Source organism: Empidonax traillii, unplaced genomic scaffold, assembly GCF_003031625.1.
Source record: "Empidonax traillii isolate 1590-97213 ecotype Southwest subspecies unplaced genomic scaffold, ASM303162v1 scaffold26:size2357266, whole genome shotgun sequence".
Classification (NCBI taxonomy): domain Eukaryota; kingdom Metazoa; phylum Chordata; class Aves; order Passeriformes; family Tyrannidae; genus Empidonax; species Empidonax traillii.
This window is the reverse complement of record NW_020955219.1, coordinates 641,394-656,538: the sequence shown is the minus strand read 5'-3', so window position 1 is coordinate 656,538 and position 15,145 is coordinate 641,394. Positions and strand designations below refer to the sequence as shown.

The 15,145-nt window shown below is 41.5% G+C and overlaps 1 protein-coding gene across 3 annotated transcripts in view; it reads right to left on the bottom strand.

The window, feature by feature from the left end:
- UNC13B (unc-13 homolog B) overlaps nt 1-15,145 on the bottom strand; it is a 208,215-nt gene that overhangs the window by 114,118 nt on the left and 78,952 nt on the right. For all 3 annotated transcript variants that reach the window (XM_027906490.1, XM_027906498.1, XM_027906507.1), the window contains one exon: nt 13,378-13,468. In XM_027906490.1, coding sequence (XP_027762291.1) covers nt 13,378-13,468 — 91 coding nt within the window. The remainder of the gene's footprint in view (nt 1-13,377; nt 13,469-15,145) is intronic.

The window sequence follows — 15,145 nt, the reverse complement described above, 5'->3', positions numbered from 1 at the left end:
GTTGGAGCTGTAATTGCTTTTTTCATCAAGAAACCTGGGAAGAAAAAGTTGCAGATGATATGAAATGTAGATCTCAGGTAGACATAACAGCCTTCAAATGTGAACTAGTTGAAGCAAGCACAAGGGAAGTAAACTGTTCAGCATTTCTACTGTAAATACAGATAAAGGAATAACAGACTTAACTTGCAGCAGTGGAAACCTAGGCTACACACCTGAAAAAGCTTTTAATCAGAAGTGAGCATGGATTATTAAGGGAAGCTAAAAAAACTCTATCACAGAAGGTTTTAACAAGTGGAAGCACACACATTTTTAAGGGATGCTTTTGAGGAATATAGATGGTCTAGTTAATCTCTTCAAGTCTCAGTTTTATTGCTCCTTATCTTTATCATTCCAGAACCTGTCTCAGGTAGGAAACTGCATGGGAACACATATACCTGGCTAAGAGGCAGGAAGGTACATTACTCCCCACGGACACTCTGCATGACAACCCAGCTTCCCACAACACAATAGCTAAGTTCAAAGACTGCAAAGCACATTTTCCTACCTGAGCTTGACAGTGAGAATGCAGAAATCGTCTCTCACAGAACTCTCCACGCATTCTGCAAGGTCGGTCCAAGGCGTGGGGATTTGGCTGAAGGAATTAGGTGCCTAGATCCTACCTAGTAGCATTCTGTGTGAACTTTAAGACACCTCTTTCTCTGGTTGGAGATAAACTCCTTTCTCAGCTAGGAAAGAGGATGTCCTACCGCTCACAGACCAATAAACTATTTAATATTGTTTCCTTCATGTCAGTCAGAGCATGATGACATGCTTTATTTATTGTATAAGAGCCAGGCCTCCCATTACAAGCAGTTACATCACCATTGTATGCAGTGAGGCGAGGGGCACTCCTCATCATTCTACTGAAGTAATTCAAACATTACTGATGTTTAGATAGCACATCTGTGCAGTTAAAAACTCCCTGTTACAACTGAAGAATGAGGGAAGCATCAGGTCAAGCGCTTCTTCTCTGGACACTCATTTAAAGACAAGGAACCCGACTTCTCAGAATACTTAAGTTGGGAGCATATCAAAGGCTAGTAAGTCTGGCTCCCAGCTACTCCACTTACTGCTCTGCTGACTCATTTCCAGAATCTTTAGTCAAATAACCAGAAATCAATTCATGGATCAGAGGGAGAGGAACTGGAAAAACCCTTTTCAAAAGCCAGGATGGTTTGTCCAGCCTCATATAACAACATGGCAGGGGAGTAACAACTAATAACCTTGCGGAGCAATGCCCAGCTACCTCTGCTGACAGATGGTGTCCTCCTCATTGCTATAGATGCACCAGCTGGGAGAAAATATTTTTTACTATTCTGCCTTCATCTTTATGTCTCTGGGCTTAAATAATACGCTTTTCTCTTAGGTGGGAATAATTTCGTGTATTTCTATTCCCTTCAGAAGGCAGCAGTTGATTAATGAACCAAAACACCACATAATTACTTGTTATGAACCACGTAGAAGCCCTCTGTCAATCTTTGAGGACACTGTTAGCACAGGCACTGAACAAAAAAAACGTGGCACTGCCACACTGTAGCTCTGACAAAGCCAACTCCAGCAATCACACCCAGATTAATAAACCCAGACACAGCTTTCACACCTCCAGTAAAGGCACTTGACAGGCTTTACACTGGGCCTGAATTAACTGGGTCTAGAAATCCAGTCTGTCTGCTCCCCTGATTGGGAGGGACAGAGGAGGAAATTTAATGCAAAAAATGAAAAATGACTGGATTTAGAAAGCTTAAGCAAGGGGGTGAAAACTGCATTACAAACCAGGCTCTGATAATGTAGCTGACCTAAGTCCAGTCACTGAAAGGCCAATTAGCTCCTTTGGCAAAAGTCTGTGATGGGAGGGGCAAGCAGGCTCGGACCAAAGCACACTCCAAACAGAGAGGGGGGATGGCAGGGGGATCATGCCAGTGGCTCTGTTTGCTGCTTTCCAGTCACAGAGGCCACGCCACCTTCACAGAAACTGGAGAGAAGTGGATATAAAGGCAGGATGAAAAAGGGATGATCCCAGCAGCTGTAAACAGTTGTGTATTACATAGCTATTACTACTGCGAGCTAAAAATAGAGCAACATAATTAGGATAACGTGTATCCATGTCACAAAATATGAAGGAGAGTTGTACTTGCTTTAAATTAGGTTTCTTAAATTAGGCATAATGAAATTCAGAGTGAATACACCAGCCAATCTATAGGTATTTGTGTAGACAAAACTGGATCCTTCAAGTATCCGTTACATGAGATACCACAAAAACACTTGCATGCATTTCAATCTGCTGCACTATAATAATACACTGAATCAAAATAAAAAAATGTAAATAATTGCACTAAAATTTAGCACTCTCAGTTTCTCAATAACAGTTTCTCAAAAATGTGTTTGCTATCTTAAAATATAAGGTGAATATTGACTCATTAACAAAAATAAAACACAGATGGAGACATGGTTAAAATAAACTGATCTTTTACATAAAGCAATCTATTTGTATTTCAAATATTCTTGTACGCATCAACCTAAAGTATTAACCAAAATGAGGCTAAGTAAATTGAGGCTCGGACTGATTTATATAAATTCCCTTCTAGCTGGACAGCTCTATTATCTCCTTTTTAGTACTTATCCCTGATTTTGTCTCTGTTGCTTTTCAAGCTCTCCTATAAAATAATTTTCAAATGTTAGCTTTTAAAAAACTTTTAACGAATATGGGTACAATTGCAAATTACTGTCTAAATAAGCAACTGAAAGCCCATGGTGAATTTCTAGAATTTAAGAACAAACCTGTTTACAAAGCACACCGTATTTTCTGAAACTGTTACCACTTGAACATTTGTCAAAAACCAAAATTATATCTATGACAGGTTCATTACCAGGCATGAGTCACTAAGAACTACCATTCTTCAAGAAACCCCTCACGCAGTCTGGCATCCTTAATATTTACTGCACAACTGCACAGAAAAGCCACAGTCCAAGAAGGGCTGCAATATGATTTTCACAGTTTTATTTCAATGACAGCTTCTAAGTAGGAAATACCTCTCCTCCATACCTCTGGTTATTCTCCAAAACCCACATGATCCTGCAACATGGCACAGCTCGACAGCAAAGGCAGGCAGGTGGGCAGAGTGAACACGGGGAGGCCACGGTACAACAAAACAGTGACAGGGGCTGTGCTTCCACAGACATTTCTGACAGCCTACTTAGAGGCTTCCTGGATGATGAAGTCCCATTCTTTGCTCCCACAGGCGACTGTCATACAAAAGCATTCATAAACAGACCCAATTTTAGATTAATTAGAAACAGAAAGGGCAAAGAAACCAATTTGGAAGCTGTTCACTAACAATTAGAAAAATCGCTTTCTGATTTCTAAGCCTGGGTTTGCTCATAACCGGCTTAGACCCTTCTGTTCTTGCGCTAACATTAACCTTTTGCTTAAATATCTGTAAACTTGCCAATATTTACTCCCATGCTCTATTAGTACATGGCAGCAACGTCTGCTCTCAGCTTCCAGTCTACCAAGCTGAGCCATACTCGTTTGGTCTCATCTCACACATCCTCAGCACCTTCTCTCCCAGGACTGCCCTCGTGTTTCCTCCCCCACTTCTATTCTCTGATGTTTGCAATAGTCCCCATCTTCTACAAAGCATTTGCTGGTTTCCTACATGTCATATTAGAAATATTATGGACATAAAGGCAGAAGAGACCTACTGCCCACCTGGTCTGCCACAATGTAGCACACAGTATAAAGCAGCATGCAACTAATAATTGTACTGATTTCTCATTTGCCAGGCTGTAATTCTTTCTTTCATAATTATTTCTACAGCCCCACTAGTGAGGGCAGACGGAATGAGCCTATAGTTACTCAGAACAGCCCTTCCTTCTCTCTCTCTGATCCAATGCACAAGTGTGGCTTAAACAGGATCCTCCTGTTTTGAACAGGATACTCCCTTAGGCCAGAGAGTAACACCACTGCTCACCTGGGTAGCACAACATTCTGCAAGCCTGAAGGCACAAGCCGCCCTGTACAGCAAAACCCACCCTGTACAGCAAGACTCACTGCCTAGAGCAGCCCAATAAGCTAGCAATCAGGTTTATCTTAGCCCTTCCAGCATCTGGTACCGGCATTCTTGAGTAACAGATGAAAATCTCAAGCTACATTTGGGATTTCACCCCAGCTTTATGCCTAAATTATCTTTGGTTTTACAGCACATAAAGGATGAAGCTGTCAGAGTGCTCAGGAATATCCTCCCGCAGAACAGATATTGATGCCCTGATGTTCCCAAGTGCCTTTCAGCAGAGGATGTGTGTTACAAAACCAGCTCACAAGCTGCCAGGAAAGGCTGAAGGCCTTTCCTTACAGATTCAAAAGCCAAGGAGAGGAAGAACTGGTCCCAACCTACCACTTAGAGGTTTCATATTAAACCAGTGTGGAAAAATTTTGAAAGTGTTAGCAATTAACCATCAAAGCAATGGAAATGATTCCAGAGTCTGATGCAGATCTGGCTTATCTGATCAGTCCTCCACAATGCCACAAACCTGTCCTGACTCTAAATATGAGCAGACAGCAGACAACATGGGTGTTTCCATGATATGGCTTAAAAAATACCATTTGGATGCAAAGAAATAAATCGGGATGCAAAGAAAATTCTTGTAATCACTCCTAAAGAACTAGTCCTAATAGGCAGCATTTATTTGCTGCATCACAAGACCTTCAAGTGGCTTGAATTCTTTGCAGAAAATAAATATGCTACTCTATTTCTGGCTGACACACCTGAAGGACACTCAGAGGGGTGGGCCACACAAGGAGTGGGCCCATGGGAATCTCATAAGACCAAGTGCCAGGTGCTCCACTTGGGTCAGGGCAACCCTCGGTACCAACACAGGCTGGGGGGTGAACAGATCAAGGGCAGCCCTGCCAAGAAGGACTTGGGGGTGCTGGTGGGTGAGAGGTTGGACATGACCCAGCCATGTGCACTCACAGTCCAAAAAGTCAGTCGTGTCCTGGGCTGCATCCAAAGCAAGGTGGGCAGCAGCTGAGGGAAGGGCTTTTGTCCGTCTCCTCTGCTCTGCTCTGCTGAGACCCCATCTGCAGCACTGCATCCAGCTCTGGGGTCCTCATCATGGGAAAGACATCAGCTTGTTGGAATAGTCTGGGGAGGGCCACCAAGATGATAAGAGGGCTGGAATACCTCTCCTACAATGAAAAGCTGAGAGAATTGGGGTTGTTGGATCTGGAGAAGAGAATGCCTAGGCTGTCAGTAACTGAAGGGAGCCTACAAGGAAAATGGAGAGAGGGTTTCTACAGGGGTATGTCATGAAAGGAGAAGGAGTAATGATTTTAAACTGAAGAGAGTAGGTTTATGTTAGGTATTAGGAAGAATTTCTTTACTGTGAGAGTGGTGAGACACTGGAACAGGTTACCCATAGAAACTGTGGATGCCCAATCCCTGGAAGTGTTCAAAGCCAGATTAGATGGGGTTTAGAGCAACAGGGTCTAGTGAAAGGTGTCCCTGCCCACAGTAAGGGGGTTGGAATGAGATGATCTTTAAGATAACTTCCAATCTAAGCCATCCTATGATTCTATCATTCTAACATTTGTATACTACACAGCACCATCCAGAACTGGAGTACTGCTGTCTTCAGCATTGTTAGCATTATTAACAGCTTTTTGACTTATAAATGCCACTTTTACAATGGGGAGGGAAAAAATCGAACATCTTATTTCTGCATGCATAGTACTAGAAGATTCCAGTTACAACCACCTCTACATGACTCCAAAAATTAGCTCAGGATCCTGAAAGGCAACCCTGCCCTACATCTAACCAAGTTGTATAACCATGCAGCTTGGAAAACAACAAACAAGAAAAGCAACACTAGAAGAAAAAACTGCCCTACACTAACACCCTTTTTCTGACTGACTGCCTTATGAAGTTATGTTGTTATTCAGAACATTTGCTAACTTTGCACAAACAGTTAATGCTTCATTTATGATGCTCTCAGCCAGTGATGGTTAGCTCATCTTTTCCCCAACTCTTGGGCTTTGTAAGCTGAAGCCCACTGCTATCTCTCTGGTGCAGCATTTCTTGTACAGATTGCTTCAGTAATACACAGCACTGGGAAATATCCCCTCCTCCCACACAGATCCTTAAAAATAAGAGTGTGAAGTCTGGCTCTCCCAACAGCCAAGGCTATTTTTAAGGTCTGCGTATGTGGCAGGTAGGAGTCCCCCCACCCACCTCTCCCATTGCACCCCTATTCTGAGTAGAGGCAACTGACTTACTCCACTGCCAGATGAAATTCTCTCGATTTCTACCGATGAGCACCACGCATGAGTGTCGTGTCGAGGAGTTCAGGACACTACAGATTTCTGTGCCCCATTCCAAATCAGATACAACCTCTACCACCAGACCACACTGCTGTAATTCTGTGTGCCATTATACCCCCAGAGCAAGACACAAAGAAGGGAGTTTTGCATAAGGTGGCAACAATTGTCTCAGCTCCATCATATTTAGTGTTTTTCTACAGCCTCTGATATACACTGTTTAGAGGACTTGGTCCACTCTTCAAACATATCTCGGTTCCATTTTTACTGAAAGAGTCACTACTGCATCAAGTCCTGAAAAAAGACAACCACTTGATCAAGAAGGTCTTTGGAGGAGTCTTGGTACAAATGTGAATGCGAGCTGGGCAGCATCAGACAAGGGAGAAGAGCCTACTGCAGTTCACCCTGGCTAAAAGGGATGAACTATGTGCACAAAGACAGCCACTTCAAAGGCTCAAGTCACTTCCGGGGGAAGCCACCACAGAAATCGCTATGACCAGATTGCCTATGAAAAATGTTGGCAGAGGGGAAAAAAGGCAGCAGTTCTCAACACATAGTCTAATAAGAAATCTAAGAATTGTACAAGACACAGGTCATTTATCCATATCACAAACCCACTGCTGCCAACCACATCTTGCTCTCTGATCAGCAGTTATACCTCCATGGAGAAGAAGGAAGGCAACTAAGATAGCTTTTCCTTCAGAAAACACCAACTTGTCAGAATCAAAATCTGCATTACAGGGCGATCATGATTTTGAATGAGAATACTTGTCTGGTTTAAGATGCCCAAACAGGTGAGGGAGTGCAGGGATGAAGCATTCCCTGGAAGAGTGTTACAGCTTAGCAGTCAATGCACTTTTCTAAACTGTTGGAAACATATGCTAAAATCTCAGTATGGCTCGGTTTAGATCAAGAACAAGAGTCTTATTCCTCCCTCATTCTAAACACATCTAGCTTAAAAAAGTTAATAGGTATAATGACAGTCTATTCACAAACACCCCAGTACTGTCATTATGACCTCACAGGACAGAGAAAACAAGCAGAGTTCAGCCAAACTGGATTACTTGAACATAACATGCAGTACTGGCACAAAATAAAGAGATGCACCTGATTGTGGAACACCCTGTGATTGTAAACTATACCCCAGATGCTGCACAAACACCTTCCCTTTCTTTTTAAGGAAATCAGTAGAATAACCTTTTGAAGAAAAGTAAATTACACTTGGATTCCCACTCAAAGGCTTCAAAAGAATTTTACCTTTTAGACATATAGACTTTATGATACAAAACAGAGAAGGAAAACTCCCTTGACTTTGGGTTTTTTCTAACCAGCAACAGGAAGATATGAAGGAACTTTGTTGTCACCAGAGGGGACAGATGTTCTGTATGCCAGGGAATGCAAATCATCAGCACCAAAACTGTTTTTTTTCAGAGGTGAACAGAAGTTGAGTGTCAGCATATTGCTATGTCCAGCAGCTGAACAGGCTGAACCTGCTGCGGTCATTACAAAAAGCATTTCTGACCAGCACATTGCTCCACAAGAGAGTATTTCTCTTAATTTTTAACTACTCTGAAAGGGGAAAGCCTGCTGAATTTTTCCACTGGAGATAAGGTTATCAAAAAGCTACTAAAAAATCACAGCGGCAGCTAATGAAGGCACAACGTGTGTACATACAAATAATTACCTCTGCTGTAACACAGCTGTTAACACTTGTTGTAAAGCAGGTTAAAAAATGGTAGTAGGTCTCGAGGAATCTCAAAAAAGATAAATAAACACGCATTTTATTCCAAACAGATGAGGATACGCAGGTATCTTATTTCCCCTGAGTACATCATGTCAGCTGAACCTGCCCTCACAGAGAGGCAACAACAGGCACGGGTTGTTCAAGCACCAGAGAATCACCCAACACAAAAAGCTGCCTTGGGAAAGCCACAAAAGGCTTTGGTGAGTCTCACAAGGCTTGCCACCCTGCAAACTCAGATCAACACAGAGAACCAAGATCATGGCACAGGGAGACAGTCCCCTCTACTTTTGTACCAAAATGCCTTTTAAGTAATTATTTTTGCGCAGACCCTAAGAGATCTGAAAGCTACACGTGCACTTTATAGGTAAGGTAGGCAGAAAGCATTTGGCTGCTGTTGTGAGCACAGCCACCTAACACCAGAGAGTGCAGTACAGCTGGCAGTGACACTCAGATCGTGCCCTACCAACATGATCTCTACTCAAGTGTACCAAGAGAGAATTCATGGCCACAAGGGTGTTCAGCAGATCCCTACCACCACTGATCCCTGGGACATTTGATCAGCAATGCTGGTATTTCAGTGGAGGTTAAAGGTAAGCTTCATAAATCATCAGGCAGAAAAGAACGAAAATGTTTAACTGGAGATGTAGTTTTTTCTGTATGGAGAGAAGTTTCTAGTAACTCTAATGTTAGAGTCACAGTTCTTCAGTTTGCTTCTTTGCCACTGTGTGGGAGGCTTTGAAAATGCAGAGCTTACTCATCTTCACGGGACTGATAAAAAGACACCTAGGCAACAAAGCTTAAGGGAAATAAAATGCCAAAAGTAAACTATTGCATGGACTGCAAAGTCCATGGGAGGTGAAAAGGGACAGTTTCAAGTCTTTTGGTGGCTGGCTCAAAGCAGCCTGTCCTCCGCTAGCCATCTGGGCTGGTGAACAGTACACGGGAGTACATGCAACAGTACAGAGCAGAGGGTCTGGATTCACACGTAGGGGTTGAGCTCATTCACACGAGGACAGGCAGATAATTTACAGTCAAACTTGCAACCAAAACTGGCACCACTTAGTGCCCTGCTGGTCTCTTCACTAGTAGGGGAAGTCCAGAAAGGGCTCTTCAGGGCACCCCACTGCTACTTAAGAAGTGATGCTTTGGACCAACAACTCGCTTTGTCAAGATCAAAATAGGGCATCCCACTCCAAAATCACCAATACAACACCCTCTTATGAACCCAGGCTTTTGGAAGGTTCTAAAATACTTGCAGGTGCTTGATCAGAAGTGCTGACTGTGAAGCTATGGGGCATGGGAAAATTAGACTGAAGATATCACTGGGTACCTGTAAGAGTAAAGAACAGCCATTGAGTTCCCCTGACTACAGGTGGTCATCATATTCCAGAAAAACAGTCACAAACTACATCTGCCATCTCAGAATGTGATCTAGTTATGTATCAATCAAAAACAACAGACTATTGACATTTAACAGGGAAAGACAACTATTAAATCAAAATAATTGGTATAAAATAGCATTTATTTTAAAAATGAAGAAAAAATGCTCCAATTACTTTGATCTAGAAACGAATAAAAGTCAATTGATGTATTTAATCTGCTGACACAAAAGAGAAAAATTATGCATAAGATTTTTTTCTCCTGTAAACAAATTCAATATAAGTGGTGAAAACCCAAGTCCCCACACCCTTTTCTAATATTTAAATATACTTGAAAGAATTGGTAAGAGAAGTAATTTGATGATTTGACTGAATTTTTGCTCTTCTCCAGTCTGCCAATTCTTCTGTTATACAAAAGTCAGATTCAAATCTGTATAGTTTTAAAAGTCACACAGCCGTGTCCCTAGCTGGAGGCTATTTCAGTTACAGAGGGCTGTAAGCTGAAGATGCAATAGCTACGTGTTTGTTCTTCTTCTGGGAAAGAAGCTCCCCCTGAGGGACTGCAGCAGATGAGCTATCAATTAATCCCTCTTTGTAGACAAAGTTCTAAGTGTGAAGGTGAGGAGTATTGAGTCATTCCTTGCGGGGCTGAAAATCCTAGTTGATTCCGGCATAATTAATTTTCCTTTTCACAGAGAAAGAGAACAAGAAAAACAGCAGAAGTGAAGAACAAAACATGCATGCTACAACAAAGCTTTTTTAACATGCACAGTTACAAATTTCTGTGCCATTTTATAACTGTCAAGTCTTAATTAAAATACTACATTTCTCTGACTCATGGTCAGGATGTAGGATGCATGTACATTATTCACATGAATATTAATCTCTTTCCAGGTAGGAGGCTGAATTGCTCAGTGGATTTATAATCACATCACATATGGAAACTTCTTGTGTGTCTTCTTTTTTTTTTTCTTTTTCTTTTCTTTCAAATTTCAGCCAGACCATTAACAATTAAAAGTCATAAGAACCACCTCAGTAGTCTATGTGAGAGGAACACAGCCATTCAGATCCGTGAGCTGGAGCTCCATGTGTATTCATGAAATGATATGGCACATTGAGTAAGAGGAACACAGAAATGTGCTGGAGGCATCACTTTGAACACTAAGGACATAACCACCCGTTCTAACATGCTGGAACAAAAAAGGATAGTCCTCTTGAAAGCCTCTGAGTAATGAGAGAAGATGGAAAGATGTTAATAAGGTGACCAGAGAAATGAGATGTAATCTTTCACCAACAGATACCAACAGAATCACCTAGTTAAACTATCATCATCGAAGCAATCCTGATCCTTATCTGTAAGCCTGTATTTGTATCACTGAGCTCATGAGATAAAAGCTTTAAGGACCAGGGAGTTCAGGAAGCTGTTAACAGTTAAAAAAACAACGTTAACAGACAGAAATCACAAGCTGTCCCAGTGAAGAACATATGGATAAACCCGTTCCCCTCCTAGGAGAGCTTGAACTCTCTCCTCGAGGAAGTTTTTAAGGACAAGAAAGATTGCACAGGAAAGACATCAAAAGGCTAAAGCACAAAATTAAACACCTAGCAGTGAACACACAATATGACAAAGGACAGATGCAACTCATAGGAAGACAAAGCTATCATCAGATGGCATTAAGAAGGCTGGAACATTTGAAGCCTTAATTGCTTCGGGCCTTCACTGAGAGGGGCAAGTGCATTCAGGCATCTGACAGAAGTAGTACTAGTTTGTTGGGGTTTTTTAAAGGAAAGTTTAGAAAGCTATAATAAACAGTCTGCAGTAAAGGAAAACAAATTGAAAGAAATAACTGCCTTATCTGCTTGTCGAGTCCGCTGGCCCTGATAAAACTTCCTCCCCACGTTCTAGGTTGCAACACTGACTATCAGTAAGCACTAAGAACTTCAATATTTGAAAGGGGCAAAGCAAATATTTATTTTTGTAAAAAAAATAAAATAGTAATTAAAAATAGTAAGAGGAGAACTTGGATAATTCTGAAAGCACTAACTTGACAAGCAGACACACACCAATTCCCTGGGGACTGAAGAATGAAACAAATAAAGTATTTGCAAATCTGCTAGAACATAAAAAGGAGAGAAGTAACTATGAGCATGGCTTCATCAAGAGTAGAACTGTGTCAGATGCACCTAATTTCCTTCTATGACAATGTAAATTAGTCTAAGGGGCAGAGAGAGAATAGTAGAAGTTTTCTATCCTGAGATCTGGATGAAGCTGTTGAAAGAGATGCAAACACACAGGGAAAAAAAAATTGTACTCCTGGCAGCCAAGCTCAAAGAATGTATCAAGCAAGGTCCCTCAGGCAACTCTGGTAGTACACAGCCTGGCAGCTTGAGTACCACACAATTTTGCCTCATGAGAATCCATTTCTCTTATCATGAGAAACGGATACCTATGGCACAGGAGAGACCTAGAGCAGAAGCCAGGAAAAGTCTTCGGACAGTAAAGGCAGGTTAGCCCTGGAGCAGGCTCCTGGAAAGCTCCATTTCCCACATTTTTTGTTCTCAGGGAATTCTAGATAAACAGTTCTTAGTGGTGGTCAAGGCAAAGCAAATAATGACGTTTTGCTATCCTAGCTAACTACTGTTTCAGTAACAGTCATCCTAAAGCATGTCTTCTTTCCAATTCAGCAAAATCACAAAATTATTCTGAACCACCTCACGGGCCTTCTACTCTATCAGAAAACGAGACGTCCAGGGGGAGGTGTTGTTGAATCCCTTGTCCCTTCTAGTATGGTTGTGCACTTGTTTTCCGTAAGGTACGGAACTAAATTGTTTTGCTTGCATGTTCTGCAAAATCACAGCAAAATCTTTCTTCTTAAGTTACTAATGGTGCTTAAATTTCACTTTGCATGTCATTCTGACAGTTGTGATCCAAATCCTTCCTGTTAAGAAGTGAGGCAATTGTTAGATGGAAAAGCATTTGCAATCTAGATAAGACAAAGGCAAAATCATTTTGCATCCCCAGATGCGAAACAACAACAACAACAACAACTGCTTTCTTGAAAATTTGCAACAAATCCAGAAAAGAAAGAAAAATCCTGATAGTGACAGATATTGTAAAATAATTTCTTATAAAAACAAAATAAGGCATCTCTAGAAGAAAGTAGCATTTCTAGATGAAATATATTAACTCTGCACTTAGGGTAGTAGGCAAAAGTTTATAATCTACAGAACATGAACACCATATGTTATCTTTCTGTGGGCATAGAGATGGATGAAAGCATAAGACTTTTTTTTAAAAACCCAACTTTTTGGTTCGTAAGCACTGTTTTCTAAAACAAGAGTGTTTATACTGTTATAGAAAATGTCACAACCTTTTCCTTTTGACTTCCCAAATCAAGACTATTTATTTTTAAATCTTACTTTCACGAGATGGAAATACCAAGACTTATTATACACCCACTTTCAATTAGTATATATAAAAATATTTGATGTAAAGTTTCCCAAGGAACATTTTCACATGAAAAATAATACAGATAACTCCTACTAAACTAAAAAGCTATCCTCAAGCTGCCTTGAGAAAAAGTCTTCATTTCAAGCAGTTTAACACACACCATTTAGCCCCAGACATTATCATTACAAATTATTATTTACAGATTCAGAGCTAATTTCTCTGCTTCTGCATATTTTCTGATTTTCATCTCCAGTTCCACACAACGATGTTAAAAATGTTTGGTTGAATCAGACAGCTCTAAGATCATCACAACATGCTGCAGTCCTATGCAATGCATTTTGTCAAATTTTTGACTGCAAAACATCAGAACTGTAAGAGGTATCTTGCAATGAAGAAGGAATGAAACCTCAGTAGCTCAGGAAAGGAGCAAAGCAATACTCCATCCTACCTCTCGAAGCTGCAGTCGAACTTTGCTAATGGCTCTAATCCAATGGGCTCTTGCTGGAGGAAACGGTGGTGGCTCGTTGTCACCATGGTAGCTTAAAAGCAAGAAACAGAAAATCACTACATGAAAAACACTTACCTGCAGCATTAAAGATTCAATAACATGGTGCAATCACAGCTTCAGCTCAGGAGGCTGAAGGAACAAAGAGGCTCTGGTCAACACACCCCTGCACACGCTCTGGGAAGTGAGAGCCTCAAGGTGTCTTGGAAATTGATGAAGTGAAAGATATAAGCGGTATAAAATCCAGACCCAGGAGTAAGATGATGTTTCAGAGAACATAACAAAAGCAGTCCAAGACACCTGACCAAGACAGTGCAGCACACTGGTATCATAATTACACATATGAAGAGGTAGATGGTGCCTGTTGAAGGTTCCTTCTAACCACTGCCCTTTCCTACTCACCCCTAGTGCTACAAATTTACAGACCCTCTTCATTGAAAACACTGGCAACAGGGCTCAGCCCTGTTTTCTGCTGTTCACTGAACCTTTGTCACTCCACCCTTTCCTACAGTTTTTCGAGAGGGAATGTGCATCTGTCAGCAAGCTCCACTTCAGTTCCCCACAGCACATGTTGCACCTCATGATTACCTTGGGCTTTTGGTTGCATTCCTGCTTTTGTATGTTGCTGAGGTGTAAATCACCAAAATAAACATCTTTTCCTGCCTGCAAAGCACCCACTCCACACTGCTGACTGCACAAAATAACCCCATAGCTGAGAGCATCACACATCCATGCCACACACCTAGCTCTGGTGCAACCCTAAGGACCAATGTTCAGAGCTAAGTTCCATGCATACTCCATGGAGACAGGAGAGCACTGCCAGAGAGCGGAGAGAAAGGGCGCCAGTGATGTAGGAGCATCCAAGTTAGATGCTTAAATTAGCCTGAAACAGACTATGCGAATAACCTTCCCTGTGAACAAATATAGGCCAGCCATTCTGGGACAAGACTCCTGCTGCTCTGTGAGGAGAAGAGGAAAGTGAGTCAGAGTTTAAAAACAGTTTAACACTTTCTCTAGTCTTGTTTTCCTTTTTTCATCTTTAGCGTAAGGCTTGCCTACACATGAACTCCTGTGGTTAATTCTACCATACAAGCACAGGGACACCAGCTGTACCCTCCAAAGGGTAGAGACAGGCAGACATCTTTCCATGGATCTAACTGAACCAGACAAAATCTCTCATACTTATTAAAGTATAACCTTATCCATGCTAGGGTTTGCAATGACTTGATTACCTCAAGGAAAACCGCCACTCCCAAGTTTAAGTAGTGGAATTCAAAATTCCTCTAAAACCTGTACAAGACCCAGTACACTACTCCCCCAGACCTAGCCAAAATACTTTTGAAGTCCGTTTTCAGTGCTGTTGACAGCTTGGAAAACCAAAGTACAAGGACAAGAAAGGCTGCAACAGTGAATCAGATCAACAGGTCTATTGATACTGTAATATTACAACCTACAACTACGTAAACACAAACTCTAATGGTGGTGGTCTACTATGCAAGAACTGAACTAGTGAAGCTCTAACCATGACAGCATGGATCTCTTGGTTGCATACACTTGATCCCACATCAGCAGTGGAAGCAGCTGTTTTTGGGCCAGAGTACATTCATCAAACCAGAAACAGAAAATACAGCAAATGAGCTTAAAGGCACTAGCTGGTGTTCCTCTTCTCATACACTGCAAACATAGCTTAAACCTAGCCAATGTACTGCAT